At 38.2% G+C, this 12,500-nt stretch overlaps 2 protein-coding genes across 2 annotated transcripts; one reads left to right on the forward strand and one right to left on the reverse strand.

Annotated features, from left to right (window-relative positions):
- The first annotated feature begins 2,007 nt into the window (after positions 1 to 2,007).
- On the forward strand, positions 2,008 to 4,112 carry LOC145487617 (QRFP-like peptide receptor). The gene has a single exon (XM_081466436.1). It carries the CDS (start codon positions 2,728 to 2,730, stop codon positions 3,727 to 3,729), a length of 1,002 nt encoding a protein of 333 aa, XP_081322562.1. The 5' UTR covers positions 2,008 to 2,727; the 3' UTR covers positions 3,730 to 4,112.
- Positions 4,113 to 9,111: 4,999 nt separating this feature from the next.
- Positions 9,112 to 11,249, reverse strand: LOC145487616 (QRFP-like peptide receptor). The gene has a single exon (XM_081466435.1). The coding sequence runs from the start codon at positions 10,735 to 10,737 to the stop codon at positions 9,637 to 9,639; it is 1,101 nt and encodes a 366-aa protein (XP_081322561.1). The 5' UTR covers positions 10,738 to 11,249; the 3' UTR covers positions 9,112 to 9,636.
- Between the last annotated feature and the right edge of the window lie 1,251 nt (positions 11,250 to 12,500).

A 12,500-nucleotide genomic window follows, 5' to 3' on the forward strand; every position in this document is an offset into this window, starting at 1 on the left:
CATCGGATTGCTGCAAACGAATATTTTACTCGAGAGTGGCTCTCCGCGTCACGCAATTGTTTACATTCCAATGGCGGATTTTGGGCAAAATCTACGAGAAACACAGGCCAAGGTGGGCGACTTGAAACCATTTGCCCAGAGATATTTTTTGATATCCTAACAGGTAGGTGTATATTTAATCCGTAGAAAGTGTTTTTATGGTATTTAAAGTTATAGCCCATAGAAAAATATGGCGATGTTTTTATTCAATAATTCTCTTGTGACATACTGTAAAATTTTGCGTGTCAGTTTGATCTCTTTTCGGGCTCAAAACTAACTTTGATTTATTTTATTTTTCGCTCAGTCACAATACGAATACCTGAACTGAATATAAAATCCATTGAAAGATTCTCAAGTAGCTGTTCTGCGGAGCGCGAAGCAATCAAATATTCGGAAAATTCAGCAAAACCGGAAGTAGATTTTGAGCCCAATCGGGTCGAAATCATTTTTGGCGTATTTCTACCAAAGAAAGCTGTATTAGCAGAAACTAACTATGGTCCGTTTCTATTCTTACTAGGACCTATTTATGGACAAAATACAAGCGAAATCGATTTTTCGACTTGTGCCACTGATAGGCGATTTAGGTCCATTTTTATAGGCATTCACTCTTAAATAGCCAGTGAAAAACAAGTCGACCCAGACCTCGTCCATACTACGCCGGAGTACTTTATTTCTCCGGTTAAGCCTTCCGTCCACATTAATCTGTCACGAAAATGGAAAACATTTGATGCGCTTTAGAATGAATCCAAGCCTAAAAGTGGAGCTCCTAGGTCGGGTTGTTCAAAGCCTGGTGTCAATTGACCATAAAATGGGTATCTAATATCAAAAGTGTACGCTGTTAACTAAGGCCGCATCTCCTATTAATATAAGCGGCTCGTGCAGTTTCAGCTTTTTCAAACACTCACTCCTGCAAATTAAGTCCAAATTGAACTCGAAACCGTATGATTACTTATTAATAATATAAACAGTGGATGAAGTGCTGGAAGCCCTTTCTTGAAGCCATTTTTTCTCATTCGAGAAAACATGTTTCAAAGTAAAATAAAATCGCTATAAACATCCTACTTTTCTTCCACATCAGCACTGGTGGTTCAGTGATAGAATTCTCCACTGGCACGCGGGAGGCCTGGCTTCGATTCCCGGCCAGTGCAATGATAATTTTCTTTTTCCTACACGTCTGTACATGATATATTTTTCTTTTCCTACAAATGACTCGGAAGGACGACAATCAGTCTTTTTGTTGTGATAAGTAATGGTAACAGGACTGAGCCAGGAGCGCAGCCAGCATTTTTGCATAGAGGGGTTCCTACTGTATTATCGGTGACCCAATTGAAATGAAAATCCAGCGCCGGAGGCGCTCTTTGCTAGAGAGGTCCGGGGGCATGCTCCCCAAGTTTCCAAACCAAAGTTGTGATTGGTTGATTTAAGCTACAACTTTGAATGTGATTGGTTGATTTAAACAACAATTTTGAATGTGTTTGGCTTACTGAACTGTCCGATAAAAACTTGGCAAGTGAATTAGTGGAAAATAGGAGTTTTTTAAGCCAATCACAACCGAGAAAATTGTAATTTTTATGATTAAGTTGTGTAAGCTTTCGTCTAAGGTGTTACGCTAGAACCAAGACACCGCGCGTGTTAGTACTGGGTCCTTTTTCTTATCAATAACAGACGAAGTGAACTGTTTCCTTATTGTTACCGTATTTTACTGCGTATCAGTAACGAGTTAGAAATACATAAAGAATTGAAAATAAGCGATAAGAATCATCATGATATCATTGTCAACGTGATTGTGAAAATAATCTGCGAGTCCTGTTTATCAAGACCGCTAAATTAATTAAATCACTCTCTGACAGCTCAGGGAAGCGATATGTCACTTTTTACACACGAGCGGAATAGCTTTAAAGTCGTTTTTGACCAGTTCTTAATTAAACTAGACACGTAGAAAAACAGCATCACGGGGGTTGCATTTTAGTTAACTCTTCATTATATAAATTCAACCTGAGGTTACCAGTGATATTTACATCAAACAAGCGTTGATAATTTTTTAATAGGAATATGCTGCTTTTAATGAACTTTATTGTTTACCTGCTAAGTACAAGACTTAATTAAGTGGCTGTACCTTTTACGAATAGATTTATTACTCTCAAACGAGATTAGCTGGGCAAATTGAAATGCGTACAAAAGAATTTTAAATTGCAGCTGTTTATGAATAGGCATTATATTTCCTTGTGGGCGTGCTATTACTTCAAGCTATCTGTATTGACCTGAACTTTAATGCATTTGCAATACTGGGCAAAGATGAAGCAAACGGGGCTTTTCGACGCAAATGAAAGAGATTTTGTTAATTTGTTGGCTCTTTCGGTAGCTCGAGTTTATCCTCTAAGCAATGATTTTATAACCTCTTTATTTTGTTATTCACTACCTGACGTTTTTAACGAGAAGTCTATAAACCGGCCAAAAGAATAGAAAACTCTACCTCCGCCCATCTCTCAAAAACGTCTGTGTTAAAGAGTATTTCGTTGACAATGTGACTGGCCTGAGGACACGAATTGATAATGCCCTGTAGTGATAGTTAAATGGTATTTAAATTTGTCATCCACAGACGTTTTCAGGTGTCTTTTGTGTAAATAAGACTGATATTTGGGAATGAACTTGGCTTTCTGATTACATTCGTTCCTGCTGTTTGAGGCGATGTGTCTATTAATCTGCTCAGAAAATTTCACCGGTATGAACTCTACTGCAAACCAGGGTTGCGAACTGTTCGCTGAAAACTCGCCGTCTGTAAAATACCTAAAGACGCTTGCTTATGCTATAATCATGATATTTTCGCTGCTTGGAAACACAGCTGTAATCATGATCGTCTCGAAAAACAAACGAATGCGGACAACGACAAATTACCTGATTGTCAATATGGCTGCATCTAACCTTTTAATTTCTGCGTTTGCCGTGCCCAGAGAACTCACCGAAATTTACACAGGTTTCCGCAGATGGCTCCTAGACGGACTAGCAGGTTTAATTCTGTGTAAGCTTGTCTACGTCTTTCAAGACATTTCTACCGCGGTGTCCATCCAAAGCCTTGTTGTTATGGCCATCGACAGATATCACGGAGTGGTTTTCCCATTCCGGCCTCCGATTTCAAAATCCAAAGTTTGTAAGGTTGTGATTCCAGTTATTTGGACTGTGGCGATTGGTGTGCACAGCGTTTATTTTTACACCGTACGACTGATGGTACAAGATAACAAGACTTATTGCACTTTCAGCTGGGTGCCAAAGTTTGAAGAACGACAGACACAGGAGCATTACTTTATTTTCATTTCAGTGTTTTTAATTTTGTTACCTTTGTGTGTGATTTTTTCTTTATATGCACTTATTTTGTTGGAGCTGAAAAAACGTCAGCGTGCTGGAAGCAGTGCATCAGTATTGAGTAACCAAAGACGGAGAGAAGATGGGGCAGTGATGAAAAAGATCCTATGCATAGTTTTTCTTTTCATTTCATGCATCAGCCCGGTCACTATTGCGGCAATTCTTTTTTATTTTGTATGGGATTGGCATATACCTTGCGGAATGGACAAATTATTTCAGGCAGCGAAGTTCATTTTCTACTCAAACACCGCTTTAAATCCATGCCTCTATTTTGCTTTAAACAATAAATATCGAAAGGGATTGAAAAATTTATTAAGACGAAAGCTGTAGTATGAAGACAACAGGAATGAATTACCGATGATCGTGCTTCAGTAAAACTAAATGCACATCAATATACACCCCTAGACAGAATAAAAGGCAGTCTGGTAGATAATTTGTTCCGTATTGGAGGGATTAATAAATGAAAACTTAGCTTGATAATTGAAATGCGGTTATTTATTTGGATAGCTTCCCTCAAAAATCTAGCCGGCTTTAGTCTGCCTGACCTAGCCGGTAATGCTAACCCAATTTCCTAAGAATATTTTAAGGAAACTGAGAAATGCTAACAAATATGTGTTTATGAGAGTTTTATTTTAAAATCCTAGACCTAAGTGGTAATGTGGTAAAAGTAGCCTTAGGGTATTGTGAATTTGATACCGGCCACTTTTGAAAGGAAAACTGATAGCAATAACCGGGTGTTTTCACAAGAAAAGAGTTCCAATGAATTTTCTGATAAAGTTTTATCTGGACAGTTAAAATATAGAGGAATTAGCGTGTGATTTTAAAGGTAATTTTGTCAGAATCTTGATTTTCTACGTTTGATGTAATTAGATCTGTGCTAATATTTGAATTAAAGACCCGCTCGGCTCCCGGATGTAGCTTCGCATGAATTTCACGAGTGGTGGGCATGTGTTCTCCATTAAAACACTCGTGTCTTTATAATAAAAATTAGCATTACACAGTGGAGCGAAGATCTGAATTTTATTTTCGAGTGGTAAAAACAATACTTCACGGGCGAATGCAGCAAGTGAGTAAAATCTTGATTAAAAATATAATGCAAACAGCGGTGATAAACATTTAAAAAACATGCATTTAATGAACTTGACGTTTCGTATGCTAGGCAACATACATTTTCAAAAGTATAACCGTAAAAATGTTTTGGAAAGCTCTTTATATGTATCAGTGGGGGTCTGGAACCTAGACAGAAAACATCTGGAGTAGAAATTTAAGACGTTTCAAACGGAAATTGTCTGTTAAGTGACACAATGGAAAAGCTTTCATAATAAAGTGAAAGTTTTTCATTCTTGACATTGGCCTTCAATGCTGGCTGCAACTCCTGAATAAACAAGGTCTCCTTAACCTGACAATGGTAGTCAGTCTTGCTGGACGCCAAAATGTCAAAATGGTCCCATTTGATGCTGTGACCAGTTTTTGAGTAAAATCATGTTTTTAAGACGACAAAGTAATATTCGTATCTTGAAGTCACCCTTTAACAACCCTAATAAGCGGGAAATGACGTCATCAAAATTCTCACTAGTGGCAGATATGGGGTGTTAACCATTTAGCAAAAAAGTCCGGAAATTTCGGTTGAAAGTCAAATGGAACTGTAATTTTCTGGAAAATCCGTTCGGAAATTGTAGACTACCTTCAGAGGTAGTCCTCTTTTTCCGTTCGGAACGGAACGGTGGAAATTTCTTTACCATTTGCTAAACTTTCTAGTTTCCAGTCTCTCATCAGCGGCAAGCAATTACGAGAAATCGAATTGCAAATGGTAAGCGCCATCTCGTTCGGTTGGTTTACTGATTTTGGAAAAACCCTTACCATTATTCAATGGTCATCCCAACCGGTTTATTGTGACAAATGGTAAGCGCCCGTGGACAATATTATCAGGTTAGTGATGATAAGAGAATGACATGATATTACTCCGCGATGAACACGCGAGGACTGCTTTCGTGTAGTCACCATCCTCAGCTTTCCTTTAATTAAAACATATTACATTGCGAAACCAGGAAAAGATCATACCTGCGATAGGCAATGTGAGAAATAACTGTTTTCTCACTGTTTACAACGCCAAGGAAGATTAGATACGGCTTTTTATTATCTAGACACGAGTGTTTTAATGGAAAATATCGAAAAATACACCACTAGGGAAATTCATGCGAAACTACATCGGGAACAATTATCACATTAATACTCACGGTGAATACGTAGTTAAACAATACACGTTGTCGATTCGGTGAATTTTCAACAAATTTGTATTCAAAGGACAGAGCAACAATTCTGTTTGTATTAAGACAAATAATCCCGTGAAAAGCACTATAAATATGTTTTATTCTCTAAAAGCCTTTCGACTGCCTAAAAGTGCTGCATTCCCAGACGCTGGAAACGCGAAGTGAAAAATAGGATAAAATTCGGGATGATTTGATAATTCAGTATTTCTATTAAAAACGGTGTTAAGAATGACAAAAGAAAAGCGAATCTGGTGCTCAAAACCTTTTATCTGTTTTGTGCCACAATTCTTTTTTCAATCACTTTCACTGAACTTTTTGACATGTTGTGAACAAGAACATATTTTGTAGACGTCTTTTAGGCGGTATGTGGAATATAAATTCAGTTTAGCCAGAAGCGAACTTAAACGTCATTCCGATTTTAAGTGCCTTTCCAAGTTATTTTACATAGCCTTTACATTATGCTATTAAAAGAAAGCAGGTCGCGTTGGGTCCGTCAATGATGGCAAAAACGTAAATTCAGCAAGGACATATGGTGCATCAAGTCCATGCAAGGTCTATCAAATTGCTGCTGAATCTCCCGGCATTAATTCAATATACATTTCACCGAGTCAGTTGTAGATTTTCCTTGTCAGTCCAGATGTCAACATTTTAGAGTCAAGGTAATATGTACGTGTCAGCGAGTTCTCCTGCAAACTGACTCGGGAGTTTGAAATTTAAAATAATTTTTGTTATCTAAAGGCGGCTTTTCAACCATTGCTAGGTCCTTAAGTAATAGTATTAGGTTTGCAAGTATTAGTACAGATCTAAACGCAGAACGGCCAAAAGATTCTGACAAAATTCCCTTTATTAAATCAAAGGCTAACCCTTCTATATTTCCACTGTCCATATAAAACTTTGTTAAAAGATTTATAGAGACTCTTTTCTCTTCTAAACAAAGTTTTTGCTTAGCTTTTTGAAAAACTTGCTGGTGTCAAATTCAGAATGCCGTAAGGAATAACACTTCCTACAAACCCCTTTTTGTCATAAACACATATTTTTTAGCTTTACTCTTTTAAGACTATCCGGAGGCAATTGTGTTAATATCACCGGCTAGGTCACGTAAACCAAAGCTTACTAGATTTCACCCCGAGTGGGGGGGGGGGGGGGTACACCCAGAAAAATCGGGTGGGAGTGTGTGGCCTGCTTCCCAAAACCCTTACCCTTACCCTTATGACCAAAATCTGCGATATTCCCTACCCTATTTATGACCTGACCAAAAATTCGAAACCCTATTTATGACCTAACCCTTAAATCAAAACCCTGTTTCAGACCTGTGTTATAATAAGTTCCTTAGTTCAGACCAATGTTAAATTACCATAAACATAATTTGCGAAGGGCTTTTGTTGATCTTCTTTTCAAGCTTCAAGTGAACATTCAGCTGCTACACTAGATCCGGAATTCCATCCACACGCTAAAAGTTTCCAAGAAAACGCCAAAGTTCTTGACAACATCTGCGCCGCTGTCAAATGGGTCGCAATTGCATTTTGCGCGATGCCCGACAAACATTTACAGCATCCGTTCTATTTTGTGTGGAAGTGGAAATTTGCCTTCCATATTGAATAATTTTGATTTGCCGTCCACTTCTTCTTTAAAAACTCTATTTTAGCACTGCCATATCGCCAGGGTAACGATTTCAAGGCTATTCTGCCAAGCACAGTGAGATAAACCACGAAGAATTCGAGTTAAATCATCGCTGGTGATGAAAGAAGACCAGTTACTCCGGCCGACAAATGTAAAAAGAAGAACGCTGAAGCAAAGTTGATTTGATCATGCCCTGTCTCCTCAATATTCTGCATAATCAGTTTGGCGTTTTTTCTTCTGCGTTCGAGAGTATCTTTCCCTAATGTATTTATTCTTAACTTTTTTTCCATTTGAATCCTTTCTCAGTCCTCTTCGATAATCTGAAAACCGCCTTTGGACGTTCAATTACTGTTCAGCAACATTTTTATATCAATGCGTGGTAAATGCTCAAAAAACTGGGAGCATTTTCATCGACATTCGCTGCCAATGGATTACGTTTTTCATTCATTACGTTATAATTGTTATATTACCAAACAAAGCAATTGCCAGTTGTATCCCTTTGTCACGTTGAAGAAAGCTAATATGTAACGACTATAATGACGTCCAAAATAATCAAGGACGAGGAAAATGTTATAATTACAACTTACCAAGACCTAACCAAGACTTCTGAACATTGCGAAAAGACAGAGCGCAATAATAAAATTCACATTTAAGCAGCTCTTACTGCATGTTGAGATTTTATATTCATAAAAGGTATATTCAGATTCACTGCTTCCGTCGCATTAGAATTCTATTTCATGAAATATCGCTAGGTTGATATTCAATTAAATCTACCACTGGATGTTATTCGCCAGCTGAAATTTTCTATTAGAATTGAAGTAGCAAGCTAATTGGTGTCACGTCTGATCAAGAAAAACTGCTAGAAAGCTACATTTACATATTAAACCCCGCACGTTTGTCCTTAAAGTGGTCTTGCCCACCTTGGTTTAGTCCTCTGCAATTACAAAGTTGCATCTATACAACTTCTATCAGTTCTTTCTTGTACCCGGTTAGTGCTTTTAGGAATCATCTCGTGAATCATAAGGAATTAAAGCTAGCATTAAGGCTGTTTTTGAAAGTTTGCATTGTTGTTATCATAACGTATTATGCTAGGACGATGATCAGTTTCCGTTCTCCAATGATTTTCAATACTCGTTTGATGCCATTATTTAAGCATCATATAATACAAGGCTGTGGTACTTATCGATCCATAAAGTAGCGAGTGCTGAAAACCTTCACCAGCGACTTTCGTAAAGCTTTAAAGCTCTTAGTATGTTTTACAATTTTGAACAATACGGACCATCACGATGATCAATAAAGCTGTATTTAATGTTTGCTTCGCGTTAGTGTCAAACAGCCAACAAACAAACTGACAAAGTGCATTACGTAAACACGACTGTTCCCAGGTTTCGCAGTTTTAAACATTTGAACAGAGAAATTAAAGATTGCGACCAAACGCCAGCAGGACCCACGTGTCCATCAAGAAACGATATCGTATCATTCCCCAGGAAGTGATACCATATCACTATACTTGTGACAAGCTATGACAGAATTTTAGCCACGCTTTATCACAATGACACCCACCAACAAAACAAAACAGCACCTGCTTTTAAACGAGTTTACATAAATATATGTAGCTGCGATTTTGATTGAGAGACTCAGGGCAAATGTTTTTCCAACAGATAAAACAACAATATTATTTTGTTTGTATAAAGCCCTCTAAGTAAAAAATAAATAGAAACGTGTATTATTCTCTAAAACCCCACATTGAGCTCCTGAATAATTTTCGAATGAATCGCAAAATGTGCTGCAGATAATTTCCACACGTTGGAAATAGTTCGGATCGGAAACATTGGATTAAATTTCTTATAACAGGGGTATTGGTAATGTGGAGACGACAACTAAATCCGGTACTAAAAAGTCTTTTATCTCTTTAGTGCCACAATGACTAATCTAATTTTTAAAAAAAAATGTGGAGAAAATTCTCACAAAATTACCTTTGAATCACTCGCTGACCCTTCTATTTACCTATCCAAAAATTTTTTGTTGAAAGATTCATGGGGGCTCTGCTCTATTCTTGTCAAAAATCGTTGTTGCTTTAGCTCTCCTAAAAACTGGACCGGTATCAAATTCATAATACATGTAACCTAAGGCGATTTTCACGACAACACCAATTAGGTCTCCTTTTAAAAACTAAAACAACGCTTTTCTCATTAAAACATTTTTAACTTTACCTTCTTTGGAATACCCTAAGGAAATTGTGTTAACATCACCGGCTAGGACACACAAACTAAAACCAATTTTTCACAGGAAATATTAGCTAACCGAAAACATTAATCTTGGCAAGACCACATTTACAAATATCAAGCTAACTCCCCATTTCTGAATAATCCCGCCTTATTGACCAGACTGTATTTTCTCTGTCCTGAAGCACGTTCATCGGCAAGCCATACCTGTTTTCTGCAAGAGAGCGATTCCGTCTTAACAAATCTTTCAATCCCTTGCGATATTTATCATTTAAAGCAAAATACACGCATGGATTTAAAGAAGCATTCGAGTAGAAAAAGAACTTCGCTGCCTGAAATAATTTGTCCATTCCGCAAGGAATATGCCAGTCCCATACAAAATAAAAAAGAAGTGCCGCAATAGTGATCGGGGTTATGCATAAAATGAAAAGGAAAACTATGCATAGGATCTTTTTCATTACTGCCCAATCTTCCCGCCGTCTTTGGTTACTCAATGCTGATGCACTACTTCCAGCACGCTGACGTTTTCTCAGCTCTAAGACAATAAGTGCATATAAGGAAAAAATCACACACAAAGGTAACAAAAACAGAAACACTGAAATGAAAATAAAGTAATGCTCCTGTGTCTGTCGTTCTTCAAACTTTGACACCCAGTTGAAAGAGCAGTAAGTCTTGTTATCTTGTACCATCAGCCGTACAGTGTAAAAATAAACGCCGTGCACACCAAGCGCCACAGTCCAAATAACTGGAATCACAACCTTACAAACTTTGGCTGTTGCAATCGGAGGGCGAAATGGGAAAACCACTCCGTGATATCTGTCAATGGCCATAACAACAAGGCTTTGGATGGACACCGCGGTAGAAATGTCTTGAAAGACATAGACAAGCTTACACAGAATCAAACCTACTATTCCGTCTACGAGCCATCTGCGAGGACCAGTGTAAATTTCCGTAAGTTCTCTGGGCACGGCAAAAGAAGAGATTAAAAGATCAGATGCGGCCATGTTGACAATGAGGTAATTTGTCGTTGTCCGCATTCGTTTGTTTTTCAAAACTATGACGATTATAGCTGTATTTCCCAGCAGAGAAAATAACATGATTATACCATAAGCAAGCGTCTTTAGGTATTTTACAGACGGTGAATTAACAGCGAACGGTTCGCAAGCCTGGTTTGCAGTAGAGTTCATACCAGTGAAGTTTTCCGAGCACTTTAATAGACACATCGCCTCAAACAGCACGAACGAATGTAATCAGAAAGTAGAGTTTGATCCTAAATATCGGTCTTATTTACACAAGACACACCTGCATGCGTTTGTGCGTAACAAAATTTAAATACCACTCAACAACACACGCCATCGTCATTTCGCCTCTCGCGCCAACAAGGCTTTAAGCCCGTCGTTATCAAGGGTCTACCAACCCTGATGGGGGAAGGGGGGCAGCGGGGGCGGTACTCCCTTATATGGGCTATATAGGTATGGTTTTAGCACTCTAGTCTTGAATTGGGTATGTTTCTTGGACGAAGCTACTTTTTCATCATTATCAATAAGACCGTCAACAAAAGCCCTTCATAACTTATGTTTAGGGTAACTGTGCCAGCCGCAACGGTCATAAATAGGTATCGAATTTTTGGTTAGGTCGTATATAGGGTAGCAAAACTCGCAGATTTTGGTCATAAATAGAGTAAGGGTTTTCGGAAGTAGTTCGCACAACCCCACCCAACTTTTCTGAAAGAACCCCCCCCGGGCCCGGGCAACCAACCTAACATTCCCAAGCGTAGAGGTTTTTCGGGAGCCATGGGCATGATACGGAGTCGAGTGTTTTATATTTTGGCGGAATTATGGACTTCTTGTTCACAACCATCAAGCTTAGCATACATTTAAGCTTCTCGGTCGTTTTCTTAAAAACTCTGAGAATATTATGTAAGTGTGGACAATACCGCTTACTATGATAATCATAATTGTAGATGAATAAAAGCCTCCACTTGGCACGAACATATGCTGGGATATTTGTCCGCGGACATTACGCGAACAGTTTTCCGAGAGCGAATCTCGAGAAAAAGTCAAATAGAAGCAATTGTGTTTATTTCCTTCCGAAAATTTTCAAAACTCGCGGGATCTTTTCAAAATTGGAGGAATATATATCGGTATTCCCCAGTCTAAGCTGGGCAAATTCAGTCATGGTTAGACCAATTGGATGCGAGCGAAAATATTTGGTGGATTATAAACACGCTAACATAAATATTATACGGCGGACCGAAGATATTAACTTTATTTTTGAGTAGTAAAAACAGTACTTTACGGACGAACGCAGCGAGTGAGTATAATCTTGTTTTTAACGCGAGTAAATGATAATTATTCGTATCTTCAAGCCACTGTGTAGTTTTCTTTTCATTTTATTGACACAATGACTGTTGGAACCGTCAAACAACCCTCAAAAAGCGGGAAATGACATCGTCAATATCCTCATTAGTGAAGTTATGGACAAAACCCCACTCGGTTTCTAGAAATAGTTTCGTATGAATTTGACGAGTGGTGTATTTTCCATTAAAAGACTCGCGTCTAGACAATAAAAAGCCGTACCTAATATTACTTGGCGTCGTAAACAGTCAAAAGAAAGTTATTTCTCACAAGTGCTTAACGCCAGTATGATCGTTGCCTGGCATGGTTTTGCAGTGTAAATATTTTAAGTGAAGGAAAACTGAAGATGAGCAGATCTCACGTGTTCATCGCGGAGTGATATCCTGTCATTCCCGTACCATATACCCTCTTGATATGGATTTTGTTCACCGCCTTATCACGTTGATATCCAAGGTGAATACGAAGTAAAACATTACACGCAGCTACGACGTCGATTCGGTGAATTTTCAACAAATTTGTATACGAAGGGAAGAGGAACAATTTTGTTTGTATAAGGTCAAATAATACGAAAATCACTAAATATATATTATTCTATAAAAGCTGCTGAATCAATTTCAACTGCATAAACT

Source organism: Orbicella franksi, chromosome 5, assembly GCF_964199315.1.
Source record: "Orbicella franksi chromosome 5, jaOrbFran1.1, whole genome shotgun sequence".
Classification (NCBI taxonomy): domain Eukaryota; kingdom Metazoa; phylum Cnidaria; class Anthozoa; order Scleractinia; family Merulinidae; genus Orbicella; species Orbicella franksi.